At 35.5% G+C, this 16,452-nt stretch overlaps 1 protein-coding gene across 1 annotated transcript; it reads right to left on the bottom strand.

Annotated features, from left to right (window-relative positions):
• Window positions 1-16: 16 nt before the first annotated feature.
• On the bottom strand, window positions 17-13,182 carry lrrc2 (leucine rich repeat containing 2). The gene is made up of 10 exons (XM_066643952.1): window positions 13,147-13,182; window positions 10,456-10,598; window positions 9,707-9,834; window positions 9,363-9,418; window positions 9,107-9,263; window positions 8,467-8,603; window positions 8,055-8,200; window positions 6,055-6,207; window positions 1,441-1,571; window positions 17-613 (listed from the first exon to the last, which is right to left on the bottom strand). The coding sequence occupies exons 2-10, from the start codon at window positions 10,584-10,586 to the stop codon at window positions 564-566; spliced, it is 1,089 nt and encodes a 362-aa protein (XP_066500049.1). The 5' UTR covers window positions 10,587-10,598; window positions 13,147-13,182; the 3' UTR covers window positions 17-563.
• Window positions 13,183-16,452: the final 3,270 nt, after the last annotated feature.

The raw sequence follows: 16,452 nt of genomic DNA, 5'->3' as shown, positions 1-16,452 counted from the left end.
AAATATATCACCAAAACTTCATATTTTAAAATCACTTAGTGTGTTCACACTTTGCTTCTATTATAGATTCATTCTTTTCAGGAGTACCTTTCAATTTCATAAAGACATAAAGATAAACATTCAGGCATAAAAAGAAATATTTTATAAAGGCAACCTAAGTACAATTTAAAATCTTTGAATTAACTTTCACCAAAGTAGAAGCTCAAAAAAGAACACAAACTACTGAGATAATTGTCCAGCAATAATATTTGGTCACATCAATACACCTAGAGACTGTGGTCATTTTCTATACTGAATCTTTTGATAAATGCTAAATTCACTCACTCAGTACCAGACAAGAGAGCATGCATTCACATTTTAAAACCTGAAATATACAAACATACAAGTCCTCATATTGTGTGCAAACATCCACATATACTTGACATGCATCTTGCAAATGAAGGTGACTGAGAAGGAAAAATGTTCAGTGGTATTTCTTATAATGGTGATAGTGTTAACTAACATTTTTCAGTGATAAATATTTTTTCTCACTGTCCACGTTGGTTCTGAAATCTTCAAGTTGACTATAGAAAGCAAGTCAGGGAAACTTTAGTGGTGTATGCTGGCGCTTTAGCTAGAAAACAAACAAAAAATAAATTATATATATGCTAATGGCTATGTTAGTTACTTTCACTGTTAGAAACAATAAGACAAACAAACATACAAAAAAAACTGTAGGTGTAAGATCCACTTGTTTACCTTATATATAATTTAAAGGCATAACTCTACCTTTAACAAAAGTAAAATTAAAAACTTGCATTGAAAAGAGGTTGAATGGAGTGGATACAACACTCCATTCAAAAAGGGCACAAAGTATCAATGATGTGCAATAGTGTGGACACAATTGTGGATAAGTCCCTAAAAATGAGTGTGTATGTGAGAAATCATGACTCTTGTGGTATAGCTCCTAACCTTGAGTATGTATGTGATTATTTATGTGATAAGAGAATGAGTGAGTTAAAATGCCAGTTCCACAATCTGCTTTGCATCTAAAAACATTTCCACAGGAATAAGGAACAATAATGTACCCTAATTATAGATGTTACAATTTCTCACATTAAAAGACTGCTTCACAAGTGGGTGGTAGTGTGCTTTTTGTAAATTACAATTTTTACTGTTGTTCTGATAATTATTATACAGTTGCTACACATACACTTACTTAAAATACCCCAAACTGTTATTGTTGTGGTCCCTTCAAGGGTCTGTTTTTCAGTACCTTCACTAAGAGAATATATTTGTACCATGTTCTGTTGTATTCATAACTTTTAGTTGCATTTAGTGTTTTTAAGTGTACATTTGTATTTTCTGTACAATTATAAAAAATATATATATATATATATTTTTTTTTTTTCTGACATTGTAGTACACTTCAAAAAATATAAAATAATTTCTGAAACTTACCTCTGTCTTTTAGAGTCTCAATATATGTCTGCATAAACTCCTTCTCATGTCCTTCCTGCTGTTTGTTAGAGTGGCCTTTCTCATCTACATCTTCAGGTTTGCTTAATGGATTATCATATAATTTGATGAATCTGCAAAAGGATAGGGGAATGTCAAGTAGTGTTTTTGCAAAAAATGCATCAATATTGTTACTGTCTTAGAAATTAATTGCAATAGAGTAGTTTGTAATATTACTGCTCTCCATATGGTAGGCTGGAGTTTAGTTCCCAGCCACCATACACTACACCATACATCTGACTATATACAGGTGCTGGTTATAAAATTAGAATATCATGAAAAGTTGATTTATTTCAGTAATTCCATTAAAAATGTGAAACTTGTATATTATACTCATTCATTACACAGACTGATATATTTCAAGTGTTTATTTCTTTTAATTTGATGAATGTAACTGACAACTAATGAAAATCCCAAATTCATTCATTATTTGTAACTGCTTATTCAGTTCAGGGTCACGGTTGGTCCAGAGCCTGGAATCATTGGGTGCAATTCAGGAATACACCCTGGAGGGGGCGCCAGTCTTTCACAGGGCAATACACACACATTCTCATCTCAGAAAATTAGAATAGGTGTGAAAAGGTTCAATATTGAAGACACCTTTGCAAGTTTGATTAATTAGTACTGACAAAAAGCATATTGATTCAGTGACAGAATGAGTACTATGGATGGGGGGAGGGGGGAATATATATATATATATATATATATGTGTGTGTGTGTGTGTGTATGTGTGTGTGTATATATGTGTGTGTATGTGTGTGTGTGTGTATGCTGGACATAAAATTAGAATATTGTGAAAAGGTTCAATATTGAAGACACCTGGTGACAGCTAATTAACTCAAAATACCTGCAAAGGCCTTTAAATGGTCTCTCAGTCTAGTTCTGTAGGCTACATAATCATGGGGAAGACTGCTGACTTGACAGTTGTCCAATAGACGACCACTGACACCTTACATAAGCAGGGCAAGACACAAAAGGTCATTGATAAAGAGGCAGGCATTTCACAGAGCTCTGCGTCCAAGCATATTAATAGAGAGGTGAAGGTAAGGAAGAGATGTGGTAGAAGAAATAGGGATAACCGCACCCTGGAAAGGATTGTGAAACACAACCCATTCAAAAATGTGGGGGAGATTCACAAAGACTGGACTGCAGCTGGTGTCAGTGCTTCAAGAACCACCATGCACAGACATATGCAAGACATGGGTTTCAGCCACTCTTGAACAAGAGACAGCATCAAAAACGTCTCGCCTGGGCTAAAGACAAAAAGGACTGGACTGCTGCTGAGTGGTCCAAAGTTATGATCTCTGATGAAAGTAAATTTTGCATTTCCTTTGGAGAGGCAGAGGAGGTGAGGCATAGAATCCACATTGCTTGAGATCCAGTGTAAAGATTCCACAGTCAGTGATGGTTTGGGGTGCCATGTCATCTGCTGGTGTTGGTCCACTGTGTTTTATGAGGTCCAAAGTCAACACAGCTGTCTACCCGGAAGTTGTAGAGCACTTCATGCTTCCTGCTGCTGACCAAACTCACCTGACCTTAACCTCATAAAAAATCTATGAAGTATTATGAAGAGGAAGATGCAATACGCCAGACCCAACAATGCAGAAGAGCTGAAGGCCACTATCAGAGCAACCTGGGCTCTCATAACACCTGAGCAGTGCCACAGACTGATCGATGCAGCAACATTGCTGCAGTAATTCAGGCAAAAGGAGCCCCAACTGAGTATTGAGTGCTGTACATGCTCATACTTTTAATGTTCATACTTTTCAGCTGGCCAGCATTTCTAAAAATCCTTTTTTTGTATTGGTCTTAAGTAATATTCTTATTTTCTGAGATACTGAATTTGGGGTTGTCATTAGTTGTCAGTTGTAATAATCAAATTAAAAGGAATAAACACAAATATCAGTCTGTGTTAATTAATAAGTATAATATACAAGTTTTACGTTTTGAAGGGAATTACTGAAATAAATAAACTTTTTCATGGTATTCTTATTTTATGACCAGCATGTATATACTTTTAGGCAGAATGATTTTATCTGGACAGGGAATTCACAATTTCCTCACAAAGCCTCAGAAAATCCCCCTTGCCTAGTGCTCATGACAACATATACATTTAAGGGGACACATACACAAAACAACCATACGGCCACAAACCGCAGCTACGCTACATCAACACCACAGTAACTAATATCTCTATAGAAATACTGTAAATTGCATTCTGACCAGCTGTATCATAGTCTGGTATGGCAGTGCCACTACAGATGAACACAAGGCTCTACAGAATGTGGTGAAAACTGCGCAGCTCATCACTACAGCTGCCCTCCTACCTATAAAGGCCATGTACAACAACAGATGTCTAAGGAAAGCCAGAAACATCTTCGATCCCATACACCCCTGCCATTTACATGTCAGCCTCTGCCATCAGGAAAGAAGTACCAGTATATCAGAGCCAGAACCAACATATTCAAAAACATTTTATTCAACAATCTGTTAAAAACTTGTTACCCCAGCAACACCAACATGAACACACACACCCAATATGGACTGTTACTGATCTAAGTCTGATCCTACCAATTTATGAACCCTCTACATCTGAATATCTGAAACTTTATGCTTTCCATACTTTTTGCGAGACTGCCTACTGGGCTGGCCCAGAAGAAGCATTTTCCCTTAATGACTGACTGACTGACTGACTAATTTAATTGGCTGGCTGATTGATTTACTAGGCTGACTGACTCCTAATGTTGAAATGTGCATACGGGAGTAGGAACATTATTTCACCTTCTGCTGTTGGTTCAGCCATATTTCACAAGTTGGTGCTACTACACCATTTGTTGTTAGTTTAGCCATATTTCACATAGCACTTTTCCACCAACAAGGGAACAGTTCCAGTTTGTGAACTAAATTTGGAACCATTCGGCACATTTCCACCGACATAAATTGGTTTGTGAACCAGAAAAAATAGTTCCTAGCTGGAACCAAATTAGAGTAAGTCCTTCAGCGCGAATGGTGGCTTCGTCCGTGGACGTGTTGAGGTTCAGTATCTTAAAAAAAGAGCTCACACCGCAAAATCTTGGATAGTGGGTAGGTGGAGACCCTAGTTGTGGATTATGTACAAGGTTTGGCATGCTGAAGCATATTCTATTAGCTTGTAAAGTTAGTTTGTTACAGGGTTGTTACAAGGAGACATAATCAGGTGCTAAGGGTTTTAGGGTTTTTGTTGGACAGCAAACAGCTAGAGGGTAATGCATTGATGAGTGGCTGCAGTAATAAAATAGGTAGGTTTGTGTGTGAGGGGGAATGTTTTCGAGAACATGCGCAGGCTACAAATATTGGTAGATGGGGTGAAGCACGAGACTGGAAATTGCTGGGCGACGTAGGAGAAAAGCTGAAGGTCCCAGAGTGCATTGTGTTAACTACACTGAGGCCAGACATTGTGCTATACTCTGAAAGTAAACAGATAACTTATTTCATAAAGTTAACGGTTCCATTTGAGGATGCAGTAGATGAAGCATTCGAAAGGAAGAAGCTGAAGTACGCAGACTTGGCGGCTGAAGTGAGGGAACGCGGGTGGCTGGCACATGTAAAACTGGTAGAGATAGGTGTTAGGGAATTTGTAGCCAAGTTGGCCACATCCCTGCTTGTGCAGTTTGGCATCAGGGGCTGGAAACTAATGACAGATATGAAGGAGTTTTCAGAAATAGCTGAAAAGTCTAGTCAGTGGATAAGGAAAGCACAGATTACTTGGGGAAATGCACTGTAGAGATGCTATTGTGATTGTTAGTGATGTAGCATGTATAGTTCACTGTAGTTGTTAAGGATAGCTGGTTGCTGATTAGATCATTTTGTGGCTGTAGGTAGAAAGAGAGTGTGAAGCTCTGATGGATTGGCATAGGATAGATTACATCTAATCTTGTGTATGATTATAATTACTAACCAGTTACACTGAATAAATAAGTCATTGTAATTCTTAAAATCAATAAAATGTCTTGGTCTTCTTTGTTCTTACGTGGTAGATAATCATTCATTCATTCATTCATTCATTATCTGTACCCGCTTATCCAGTTCAGGGTCACGGTGGTAGATAATCTAGTATGTATATTTAAAATGAACAAGAAAGGAAATTATGCCTGTGTTATATATCTTTGTGTTCCTTTTTTCATTTCTGCATTCATTAGTCCTGCCCTCCATATTTTCTGTACAAAACAATCACATAATAAAAACACATGTAAACAAAGACATTGATATGAAGCACCAAAGCTTGTCCAGACCTTCCAATGACAAGGGTATGAATTTTGGGCTTTCCTGTTTTGAAATGCCAGAAACACCTCTGTGACAAGGAGGTCCGGCTAAACTAGGCTTGCCTAGTTTAGTTTTTTCATGTAGTTGTATAGGAGAAGTTTATCTGCTAAGCTCATTACCTTGACTGTACACTTTATGAATATAACATCTGAGATGCTGTGTTTATACTGTTCACATGCATAATTGCTATATCTGCTATATAGAGCTCAGGGCAAATGCCACAATACAACTGCTAAAACAAATACTCATACTTACTTGATGTCAGGGTTTTCAAGGATTTTGGATGGCAAATTGATCAGCTCATCTCCACTGACAACAAGCATCTTGAGCGCATCCATTTTTACCATTGCCATTGGTAGATATGTAAGTCGGTTCTTGTGCAGAAAAAGTGTCTGTAAATCTCCTAATCTGAAAAGACATATTTACATACTCAAACATCAGCGATTAAATTTACTGTTAACAGATAGGGCCTTTAATAAAAAACTTTGAACAAAAAATATAATGTTGTATGAAAAAACCATTGTCATTGTTTGGGTAAATTTGTATCTTCATTTCTGACTTTTTTCTCTTTTACATGGCTCAGAAATACTAGCTGCCAAGGGTGTATAAAAAAAGCCAACAAACAAACAAAAAATCCAGTAATTTCACCATAATATTTACAACCCAAATATGCAATAGATTAAGGGCTAGTCCAGCATAGTAATTTGATAACTTCCTGGTTGATAATGTATGGTTTTGATTCTAGCATCTCAATAAACATCTTATCACCTAGAGTTAATCTGAAGCACAGGGTGTAAGAATACAATTCACCACACAGAATTGCAGTCACATTTTTAGAGTGTGAAACTGCATTCCTGAAAGAGCATCGTACTAATGTTCACAAAGAAAAGCACAGAGAAATATCTGTATGTGTGCTTAACTAAACATTGTCTTTTAGTTAGTAAGGTTTAAATAATTTGTTAACAAAGTTATACTGGAGAAGATAACAGTAAATACCTTTTTTAAATAGTTATTTTTATTGGATCAGCAAAAACTGCTTTTCAAAAAATAGAACTGCTATGTCATAATGTATAACATTATATTACCTTGCCTTGGTAGGTGTTAAAAAAATTTTCTGATAACATGAGAATATGCCATATGTCCACAGTTTAGGTACAAATATAAAACAGGAGTGAAACAAACTAGAAACATGCCTTTCCTAAAGGAAGTGCTTAATGGTTGCAGCTTGGATCATTCTCCCACCCTAATTTGAAGGCTGGGTGTCCCTGTACTGATCTTTCTTTTTTTTTTTTTTTTTTCTTTGGCACACACGAAAAGTGCAAGACTCTGTCTCTCCCTCTCCTCCTCACTCTCTCCACTCCCCCTCCTTTACTCTCTCACACATTCACGCACGCACACAGAGAAGCTCATGTCAGTGCATTCATATTGAAGTGTACACACCCCGAAAAATATTTCCAAAATTGCTTAACCAAAGACCTTTACGTCAAGAACACTGACTGACTGGAAAATTGTGCAGATTAAACTTGAATTGGTCATGTCATCAGAAGTTAAACACAAAAAAATTTTCATAAGCCTGCTCAGAAAATAAATTGAACTCTATGGCGCCAAACAAAAGTGCACATAATTCGAAAAACGTATTGTGAAACAATTTCAAACATGCTGATGTTAGGAAGGGGAAATTTCTCTACCATTTAAAGTTTCTATGAAGTCTCTAGGTGAAAGTTTAATGATTTAAGGAGAAAACTGGAAAGTCAGTCTAGGCTGAGGAGCATAGTGTATTGTGACATCACGTACTCTAGCCTACCCCATTGAAATGAATGGAGGAAAAATTAACGAGGGACGACATATTGATGATTAACAAAACGGGATGGATGATTGATCTGAAATTTGACATGACGGGTTCCGACATGTAGGTCCAACCATGTGAAATCTTGTGGCTGTATCTTGAAAACTAAGTTAGAGCAGGTTGAAGAAAAGATACATAGAAATGACGAACGAGTGTATGTATCAAGAAGCTGTTTACAAGCCTGAATCACACCATCAAACAGGACAATCTGGAGCTTGAACTGAGTCTATAGCTCGAAAATTGAGGGACTTATTAAGTGAGAAAAGTGGCAGAAAAAATAAAATTAATAATAATAATAGTAATAATAATAAGTCAGATAATAATATAGTTGCATATTGCATTAATATAAATTTGTTGAAATACTATCTGTACACTCATGAATTTGGAAATATAAGATTTTCTATGCTACCTGTCAATATCCTCTGGCAGATCTGTGAGTCTGTTGTTGCTGATGTCCAACAACTGCAAAGCTGACATCCGCAGCACACAGACTGGTATGGTGACAAATTTGTTTTCTGCTATGTCTAGATGTTTGAGTTTTATGAGGTTTTTCAGCTGAAAAAAAAAACCATGTTATACAAAACTCCTTAACAATCTTCATTCTTAGAAAATTAACATTAAAAACAAACACATTTGGCCCTTAAAGGTAGATTAGGATATTCCGTTAAAGACATGAATTTTGTATTGTTTTTAACACAACATGTGTCTACATATATCTGTGCTCAGGTACAAATAACACATTTCATTTTACTTTTGGAACAAACAGTGTTTAAAACTCAATACTCTTCTAAAACACAGTTTCAATTGCTGAATCCTGTTACCTCAAAGGGCAGTTCACTCAGATCAGAATTTGCTGTCATTTCCAGTTTCTCCAGATTTTCACAGCCTCCAAGCTCAGAAGGAATGCTTGCAAGCTTGTTGTAGTTCACATTCAACTCCCTTAGGTTAGTCAGTTTCCCTGAAGATCACACACAAGCCCATGTAAGTTAATTAAATTAAACATTACACGTTGTCAAAATGTAGGTTTTTTGTCTTGAAATTGTAAAATTAACAGTGCTAAAATATATGAGATTTATCCTTAACTAAACAAACTTAAACTTAACTAACTTATAAACAGAACCAGGGGCTCAGGGATTAACTATATTATTATTATTATAATGCAGATGTGCATACTCATAAATGCAAAATCAACTACAAAAATGTTACATGCATAAAATAATGGCAGCAGTAAACTTAAAACTAGTAATAATGAAGTGTGATAATGAATAATATCTGGCAAGGGAAACAAATGTTTTTATTTGTTCACTGTGTAAAATGTTGCTCAGAAAAAAATCCATTTTAATTTGAAATTGTCACACATTGTAAAGGGTAACTAATATTTTTAAAATATTGTTTAAAATGTGAAAGAAAGGAAATATGAAGTTTGGTTTTGACAGCCGTGATTAAAAACTTAAAAGTGACCTATCTCAGGAGGGAGCATGGTGAGTTCGTTTTTAGGTAAGTCCAGGACACGCAAGTCCACAAACTCCTGAATGTAGGTAGGAAGTCTTTGGATTTTTGTTCCATGAATGTGCCACTCTCTGAGGAATGTCATGTACTCCAAATCATCTGGTAGTTTCTGTAATTCAGTTCAAATAAACAGTACATCATCATATTGACTAATTGTAAGCTTATTCTCTTAAAACTGTACAATGAATAAAGCTATTAGGACATTTACCCTCCACTTATTTCCACTCAGCTCAAAAATGAATTTTTTATCTTCACTGTCAAGGTCTGCTTTAAAGAGAAATGATATTATGAAGGATCTTGTGAAAACATATTTGAACACTACACAAAAGAATCAAATAAATAAAACAATGATTACTTGTCACATGGCTTAATCAGACAAGCATATGACTATAATGCAAAAGACATAACATAATGGATATGTTCTTTTCTTTTTGAACTAATCAAAATCTAAAGAACTGATTTGAAATAAAGAAATGTTGTGCATGGTCTTTTTATCTGTGCCATAGTAAATAACTGATGAACAGGGTGAGTTCCCTTTCATCTGGAACATGCCTGTGTCAACTGTAGGTAAAATATCCATTTCTGCAAATGCAGATCTCTCAAGGTAGCACTGGAGGGCAGTGACTTCACTTATCTTCATTTTTCTGCATGTTATGCGGTACTGCCACTGCTGATTTATCCTAAAAAGCAATAGTACATGTAGTAGTGTGGGATAAGTAGAAGTGTTTTAGTTCATTTTTTTAAAGAAATTAAAAGTTTTTTACACTTGTGTGAAGTGTATTAAAAGCACTAAGCTTATTTTTGCAGACTTATGTTTAGAAAAATGTATTTTTTTAGAGAAAAAATATTACTATTTAAATATATTTTGGAGAATACGATGTCAAAATGGAAGCATTGCCATGTCATCAGTTATGATACAAGTGGGTATGATTAGTGCCAACTGCTCTGGGCAGTTTCAGTAGCTGTGTGCATGCATTTATTTTTAATCAGATGCTTTCGCACACTCCCTGGTCACATTAATAGGTACTTTGGCCACTTTATCATATATATATTAAACGGGAAAGATATCTGATCTAAATCTACAGAGGAAATGTTAAAACATTACTTAAACTGGGAATAAAACAGTATGGTGTTTTCAATCTCAAATATGCATAAAATCACTCATTTCACTTTATCTCAATGTGACAAAATATAGTATAGTTGTATGAAAATCAAACAGCTAGGGCTTTGTGGGTTTCATACATAATAAAGGCTTGCACACAGCAAACAACAAAGTACTATTAGTATTCCGTATTTCTCACTTGGCCAGTGCACTTTTATTTATCCTCTCCTGCTCCTTCTTCTGCCGCTGTTTGTACTTCCTCACCCGGGTCTCCCAAAGTTGACGGATTAGTGAGAGGTCATATACGGGAATGTCAAATCCACCCCTCATGATGGTCTCTGGCTTTGGATAATAGTTTTCAGAAATAATTTGTAGCAAGCCTGTTGTAGCATTCCAATAAAACAGCTCCCAATCTTCTATATACTCAGTTAATATTTTATTTGTATCAATAGATTAAAGTGTTGCAATAACACAGCAATCGTGTCTAAGGAGGAAACATATGTAAAAACTATAAATATGTAAAAACATATGTAAATCTATAAATATATATGTTGAATATTTCTAGTCTAGCAAGTATTCTTCATATACTAGCTAGGCAGTTCTAGTGTACAACAAGCAATACTGAACTTGATTCCTCTCTAAATGAGAGCAGAAAAGTTACCTCACGTCATACAAAAACCGATCTGAATATCTACACAAAAAGTAATCCAGACCATTTCAAGTAGCCATGAGTCTGTTCCAAGCTGAAATAGTCTTACCTGTGATCTGTATCTGTTGTAATACTTTCTAGCTTTTGCTGCTTGTTTACAAGAATTAGATATGAATAATGTCTATGGGTCATCTATGTTTAGTACATCTGAGCAAGGTGCTATTTTTACCGCAGAAGATATTTCCTGTGTCATGCTCTCTATGATCTGTCACAAGTCCACAAGCTCAAACATTCCAGCTACCTCAATGGCTTATTTATATACAGTGTTTGAAGTGAAAAATGCAAGCAGGAATGTACACATTGTTAAAAGCATTAACTCTTATATTATCTCATATTATTTTATATAACATTATCTTATATTACTAGTGACAATGACCTTAACAGAAATGTATTTAGTGCCAAACATTTTGAAATTAGTGCATTTTGATTACAAAACAATAGTGATATTTTTGAAACATTAATCTCTGGGGACTTCCAGTAAGATTATAATAGTAATTATTTTCACAAATATTGTCATTAAATTTCCTTTAAATAAAGGAAGTTATATAAGACGTATTCTTAAAGCTTATGCATCTGTGAGGCTTGTGTCAGAACTGAACCTGCTAAATATAAAAATCAAGTTAACTTTAAACTTCAAATTTATTCTGAGAAAAAAAAACATCATTAAGAAATACTATTTTTTCTCAATCCATCTATGCCACAATTATTGGCACACATCAATTTAATAATTTGTATAATCCCTTTGCCAGTATAACAGCACTTCTCCAATAACATCATATGAGGGATTTTGTGACAATTGCTCTTTACAGAATCTCTCCAGATCATTCAGAGTCTTAGGCCCTATCATGTGCTCTCTCCTCTTTAGCTAACTCCACAGGGATTTGATCAGGGGACTGATATGGCTGAGAAGTAGCTTGATTGTGTGTTCAGTATTTAATTTGTGCTTTGATGTTGACATGTTTGTTAGACGATCAATTTACAGCTCATTTATTTTTTGATGTAATCTTATATCTGCCTGGAAGAAAGGGAAAACTGTCAATTTCATGTATACAAAACTTGTAGAAACATATTCTTGAGTGACAGCTGTAATTGCTGCCAATAGGGCTTTTACAAATTATCAAATAAAGGGTTTGAATACATTTGTAAATAAAAATATTTTATTTATTAATATATGAATGTCCTAATAATTATTAATATCCTAATGTACAAATGTCTCTGTTAAAAACTTACTTATAAATATGATTGATATGTATATTTTTGTAACATCTGAAGCCTAAAACATTCTTATTCATCCCATTAGCTAATCTCAGTTAATCATTTATTACATTTGTTAACGCTTCCTGTATTTCCATTATCGTCATCAAAGAAACTTTATAAAAAGTACATTTTGTTCCTAAGATGTGATATTTCACATTTTATTAATATTAAGGAATGAATATAAAAATATTTTAAATATTTTCAGTACTTTAAGGGCAAAATTGAAAACCCATGCAGGTTCAAACAATCTGACAGCTATTGACCCACAGATCCTAACCATTCACACCAGCAATGCTTTTATAGACTTTTTTAACAACAAAATTGAAAATATATTTAAAATACACCAGAGGCAAGACCAACTTAATTATTTAAAGAAGTTTTGCCTTTTATAATCAATCACAACAATCATAAATTCATTCCTTAGCCTTGGTCATGTATGGAAAGCATTAAAACTAGCAGTTATTAACCCCCTGATCAAGAAGCCTAATCTTGATCCTAGTTTATTATCCAATTACAGACCTATCTCTAACCTCCCATTTATATCTTAAATATCTTTTCTAAGAGCTTAGAAAAAGTTGTGGCCCAACAACTTCGCTCATAAATGCACATTTATGAAATATTTAAATCTGGTTTAAGGCCACACCATAGCACTTAGACGGTTTTAGTTAATATAACAAATGACCCCTGAATACCTGTGAAACCTCATTACGCACTATGAACAACCAAGATTACTTAGATCACAGGGTGTCGGCCTCTTACTAGTTCCCAGAATTCATAATCCTTCAGTGGGGGGAAAGTTTTTTTCTACAAAGCCCCTCAGCTCTGAAACAATATGTCAGCTAATGTTCGGGATGCAGACACAGTCACTATTTTTTACATCTAGGCTCAAAACCCACTTGTTCAGTTTAGCTTTTAACAACTAACCTCTTCTTCTAGATTAAGGTTGTTGTTTCAGGAACTCATGGACATGGGTTGATGAGCTCTCGCCCCTCGCTGCCGTTGTATGCTTAGCTGAACCTATGTGCACTTTTAGGTCCTTTACACCTTTATTTGCTACACATGGGAAATTCTTTTTTAATTCATCCGAGAACTTACATAGCTGCTCGAGATGAGGGTAGGTACACGAGCTTTGCCTGACATAAACAAGGACTTCTGACGTGCAGACTGACCAAGTAAATGTTTACAGAGAAGGTTATCGACCAATCCCAGTAAACAATTAGCCTTTGATTCAACGTTGAAGTAACGTAATGACTGCCGTCTAATCAACGTTCCCTTAAGGTTGAAAATGAAAGTTGAAAAGACGACTATTAGACGCTTCGAGAAGGGTATCTCTGCAGGCCGGAGGCAGCTCCAAGTAGGTGGTACAGCTCCGGAAGTACAGTGGTACAGTGGAACTACTGGAGTCAAGCTATCCGCACTTTGGAAACTGACGGTCAAGCCATCCGCACTTCAAATCCGAATGCACGTATAGGCGCGTCATTACGGTTTTTCATTGCGGAGAACACCACGTCCGCTTTGGGACAGATAAGAGAGTCTGAAACCCGCGTTTGAGTAGCGATGTCTCTGTTAATAAATAAATGCACGCAATGCTAAAATGGACTAAAATTAACAAGCCATTAGGAATATATTTCGTTTTAAATCACTTTAAAAAGGCAAAACATGCTTTGATTATTTCATATATTTACGTATTTTTTACTTTTCTATAAACACTTAACTGGCTTTGAATAGTAATCCTGGTGGACATGTAGAAATACAGATTACATTTTACTGTCATTAAACAGAGGGAGCTCACTATAATATTCTCATGGATTTATACTGAATACTTAGCAATATGGATTTCTCAAAAACTGCCCATAATGCCTAAACCATTCCACTGTCATTAAACAGAGGGACCTCTTGGTTATTACCTGTATGATTTTGGTAGAATTTCACTGTGTACTTTTCTCATAAACTTATACTGAATATTACTAACATGGATTTCTCAAAAATTACCCATAATGCCTAAACCATTCCACTGTCATTAAACAGAGGGACCTCTTGGTTATCAGCTGTATGAGTTTGGTAGAATTTCACTGTGTGCTTTTCTCATAAACACGTATTACATACGTACTGATATGGATTTCTCAAAATTTACCCATAATGCCTAAACCATTCCACTGTCATTAAACAGAGGGACCTCTTGGTTATTACCTGTATGATTTTGGTAGAATTTCACTGTGTACTTTTCTCATGAACACATACTGAATATTACCAATGTGGATTTCTCAAAAATTACCCATAATGCCTAAACCATTGTACTGTCATTAAACAGAGGGACCTCGAGGCTATTACCTGTTTGATTTTGGTAGAATTTCACTGTGTACTTTTCTCATAAACACATATTACATACGTACTGATATGGATTTCTCAAAAATTTCCCATAATGCCTAAACCATTGTACTGTCATTAAACAGAGGGACCTCTTGGCTATCAGCTGTATGATTTTGGTAGAATTTCACTGTGTACTTTTCTCATAAACACATATTACATATGTACTGATATGGATTTCTCCAAATTTACCCATAATGCCTAAACCATTGTACTGTCATTAAACAGAGGGACCTCTTGGCTATCAGCTGTATGATTTTGGTAGAATTTCACTGTGTACTTTTCTCATAAACACATATTACATATGTACTGATATGGATTTCTCCAAATTTACCCATAATGCCTAAACCATTCCACTGCCATTAAACAGAGGGGCCTCCTGGCTATCGGCTGTATGATTTTGGTGTAATTTCACTGTGTACTTTTCTCATAAACTCATACTGAACATTTACCAATATGGATTTCTGAAAAATTACCCATAATGCCTAAACCATTCCACTGTCATTAAACAGAGGGGCCTCTTGGCTATTAACTGTATGATTTTGGTAGAATTTCACTGTGTACTTTTCTCATAAACACATACTGAATATTACCAATGTGGATTTCTCAAAAATTACTCATAATGCCTAAACCATTCCACTGCCATTAAACAGAGGGACCTCTTGGCTATCAGCTGTATGATTTTGGTAGAATTTCACTGTGTACTTTTCTCATAAACACATATTACATATGTACTGATATGGATTTCTCAAAAATTTCCCATAATGCCTAAACCATTCTACTGTCATTAAACAGAGGGGCCTCTTGGCTATCAGCTGTATGATTTTGGTAGAATTTCACTGTGTACTTTTCTCATAAACACATATTACATACGTACTGATATGGATTTCTCAAAAATTACCCATAATGCCTAAACCATTCCACTGTCATTAAACAGAGGGACCTCTTGGCTATCAGCTGAATGATTTTGGTAGAATTTCACTGTGTACTTTTCTCATAAACACATATTACCTACGTACTGATATGGATTTCTCCAAATTTACCCATAATGCCTAAACCATTCCACTGCCATTAAACAGAGGGGCCTCCTGGCTATCAGCTGTATGATTTTGGTGTAATTTCACTGTGTACTTTTCTCATAAACTCATACTGAACATTTACCAATATGGATTTCTCCAAATTTACCCATAATGCCTAAACCATTCCACTGCCATTAAACAGAGGGGCCTCCTGGCTATCGGCTGTATGATTTTGGTGTAATTTCACTGTGTACTTTTCTCATAAACTCATACTGAACATTTACCAATATGGATTTCTGAAAAATTACCCATAATGCCTAAACCATTCCACTGTCATTAAACAGAGGGACCTCTTGGCTATTACCTGTATGATTTTGGTAGAATTTCACTGTGTACTTTTCTCATAAACTCATACTGAACACTTACCGATATGGATTTCTCAAGAATTACCCATAATGCCTAAACCATTCTACTCTTATTAAACAGAGGGACCTCTTGGCTATCAGCTGTATGATTTTTACAGAATTTCACTGTATATGCTTCGCATAGATAAGAAAGATATTTTCTGAAGCCCATGGGAAAGGACCTTGTGCATTTTCATATCATATGGCAAAAGCATTTGAGTTACAGTTGTTTTTCTGTGATGCTTGGAAGGCAGACTACACAGCTGTTTTTAAACAGAATCTGGAAATACACAGTAATTCAAGTTCTTCATAATTTTGATAATTATTAACGTTCAAGTTGTTAGGATGTTGGAGTTGGGGGCGTTAGAGGTGGTTTGGTATTGGTTGGAAACTAACCCTAGCTGTCTATGTTTTTGAACATAACCTACATGACAACCAAT

Source organism: Hoplias malabaricus, chromosome 14 (assembly GCF_029633855.1).
Source record: "Hoplias malabaricus isolate fHopMal1 chromosome 14, fHopMal1.hap1, whole genome shotgun sequence".
NCBI lineage: Eukaryota > Metazoa > Chordata > Actinopteri > Characiformes > Erythrinidae > Hoplias > Hoplias malabaricus.
Note: the sequence above shows the minus strand (reverse complement) of the source record. Positions and strands in the feature narration are given on the sequence as shown.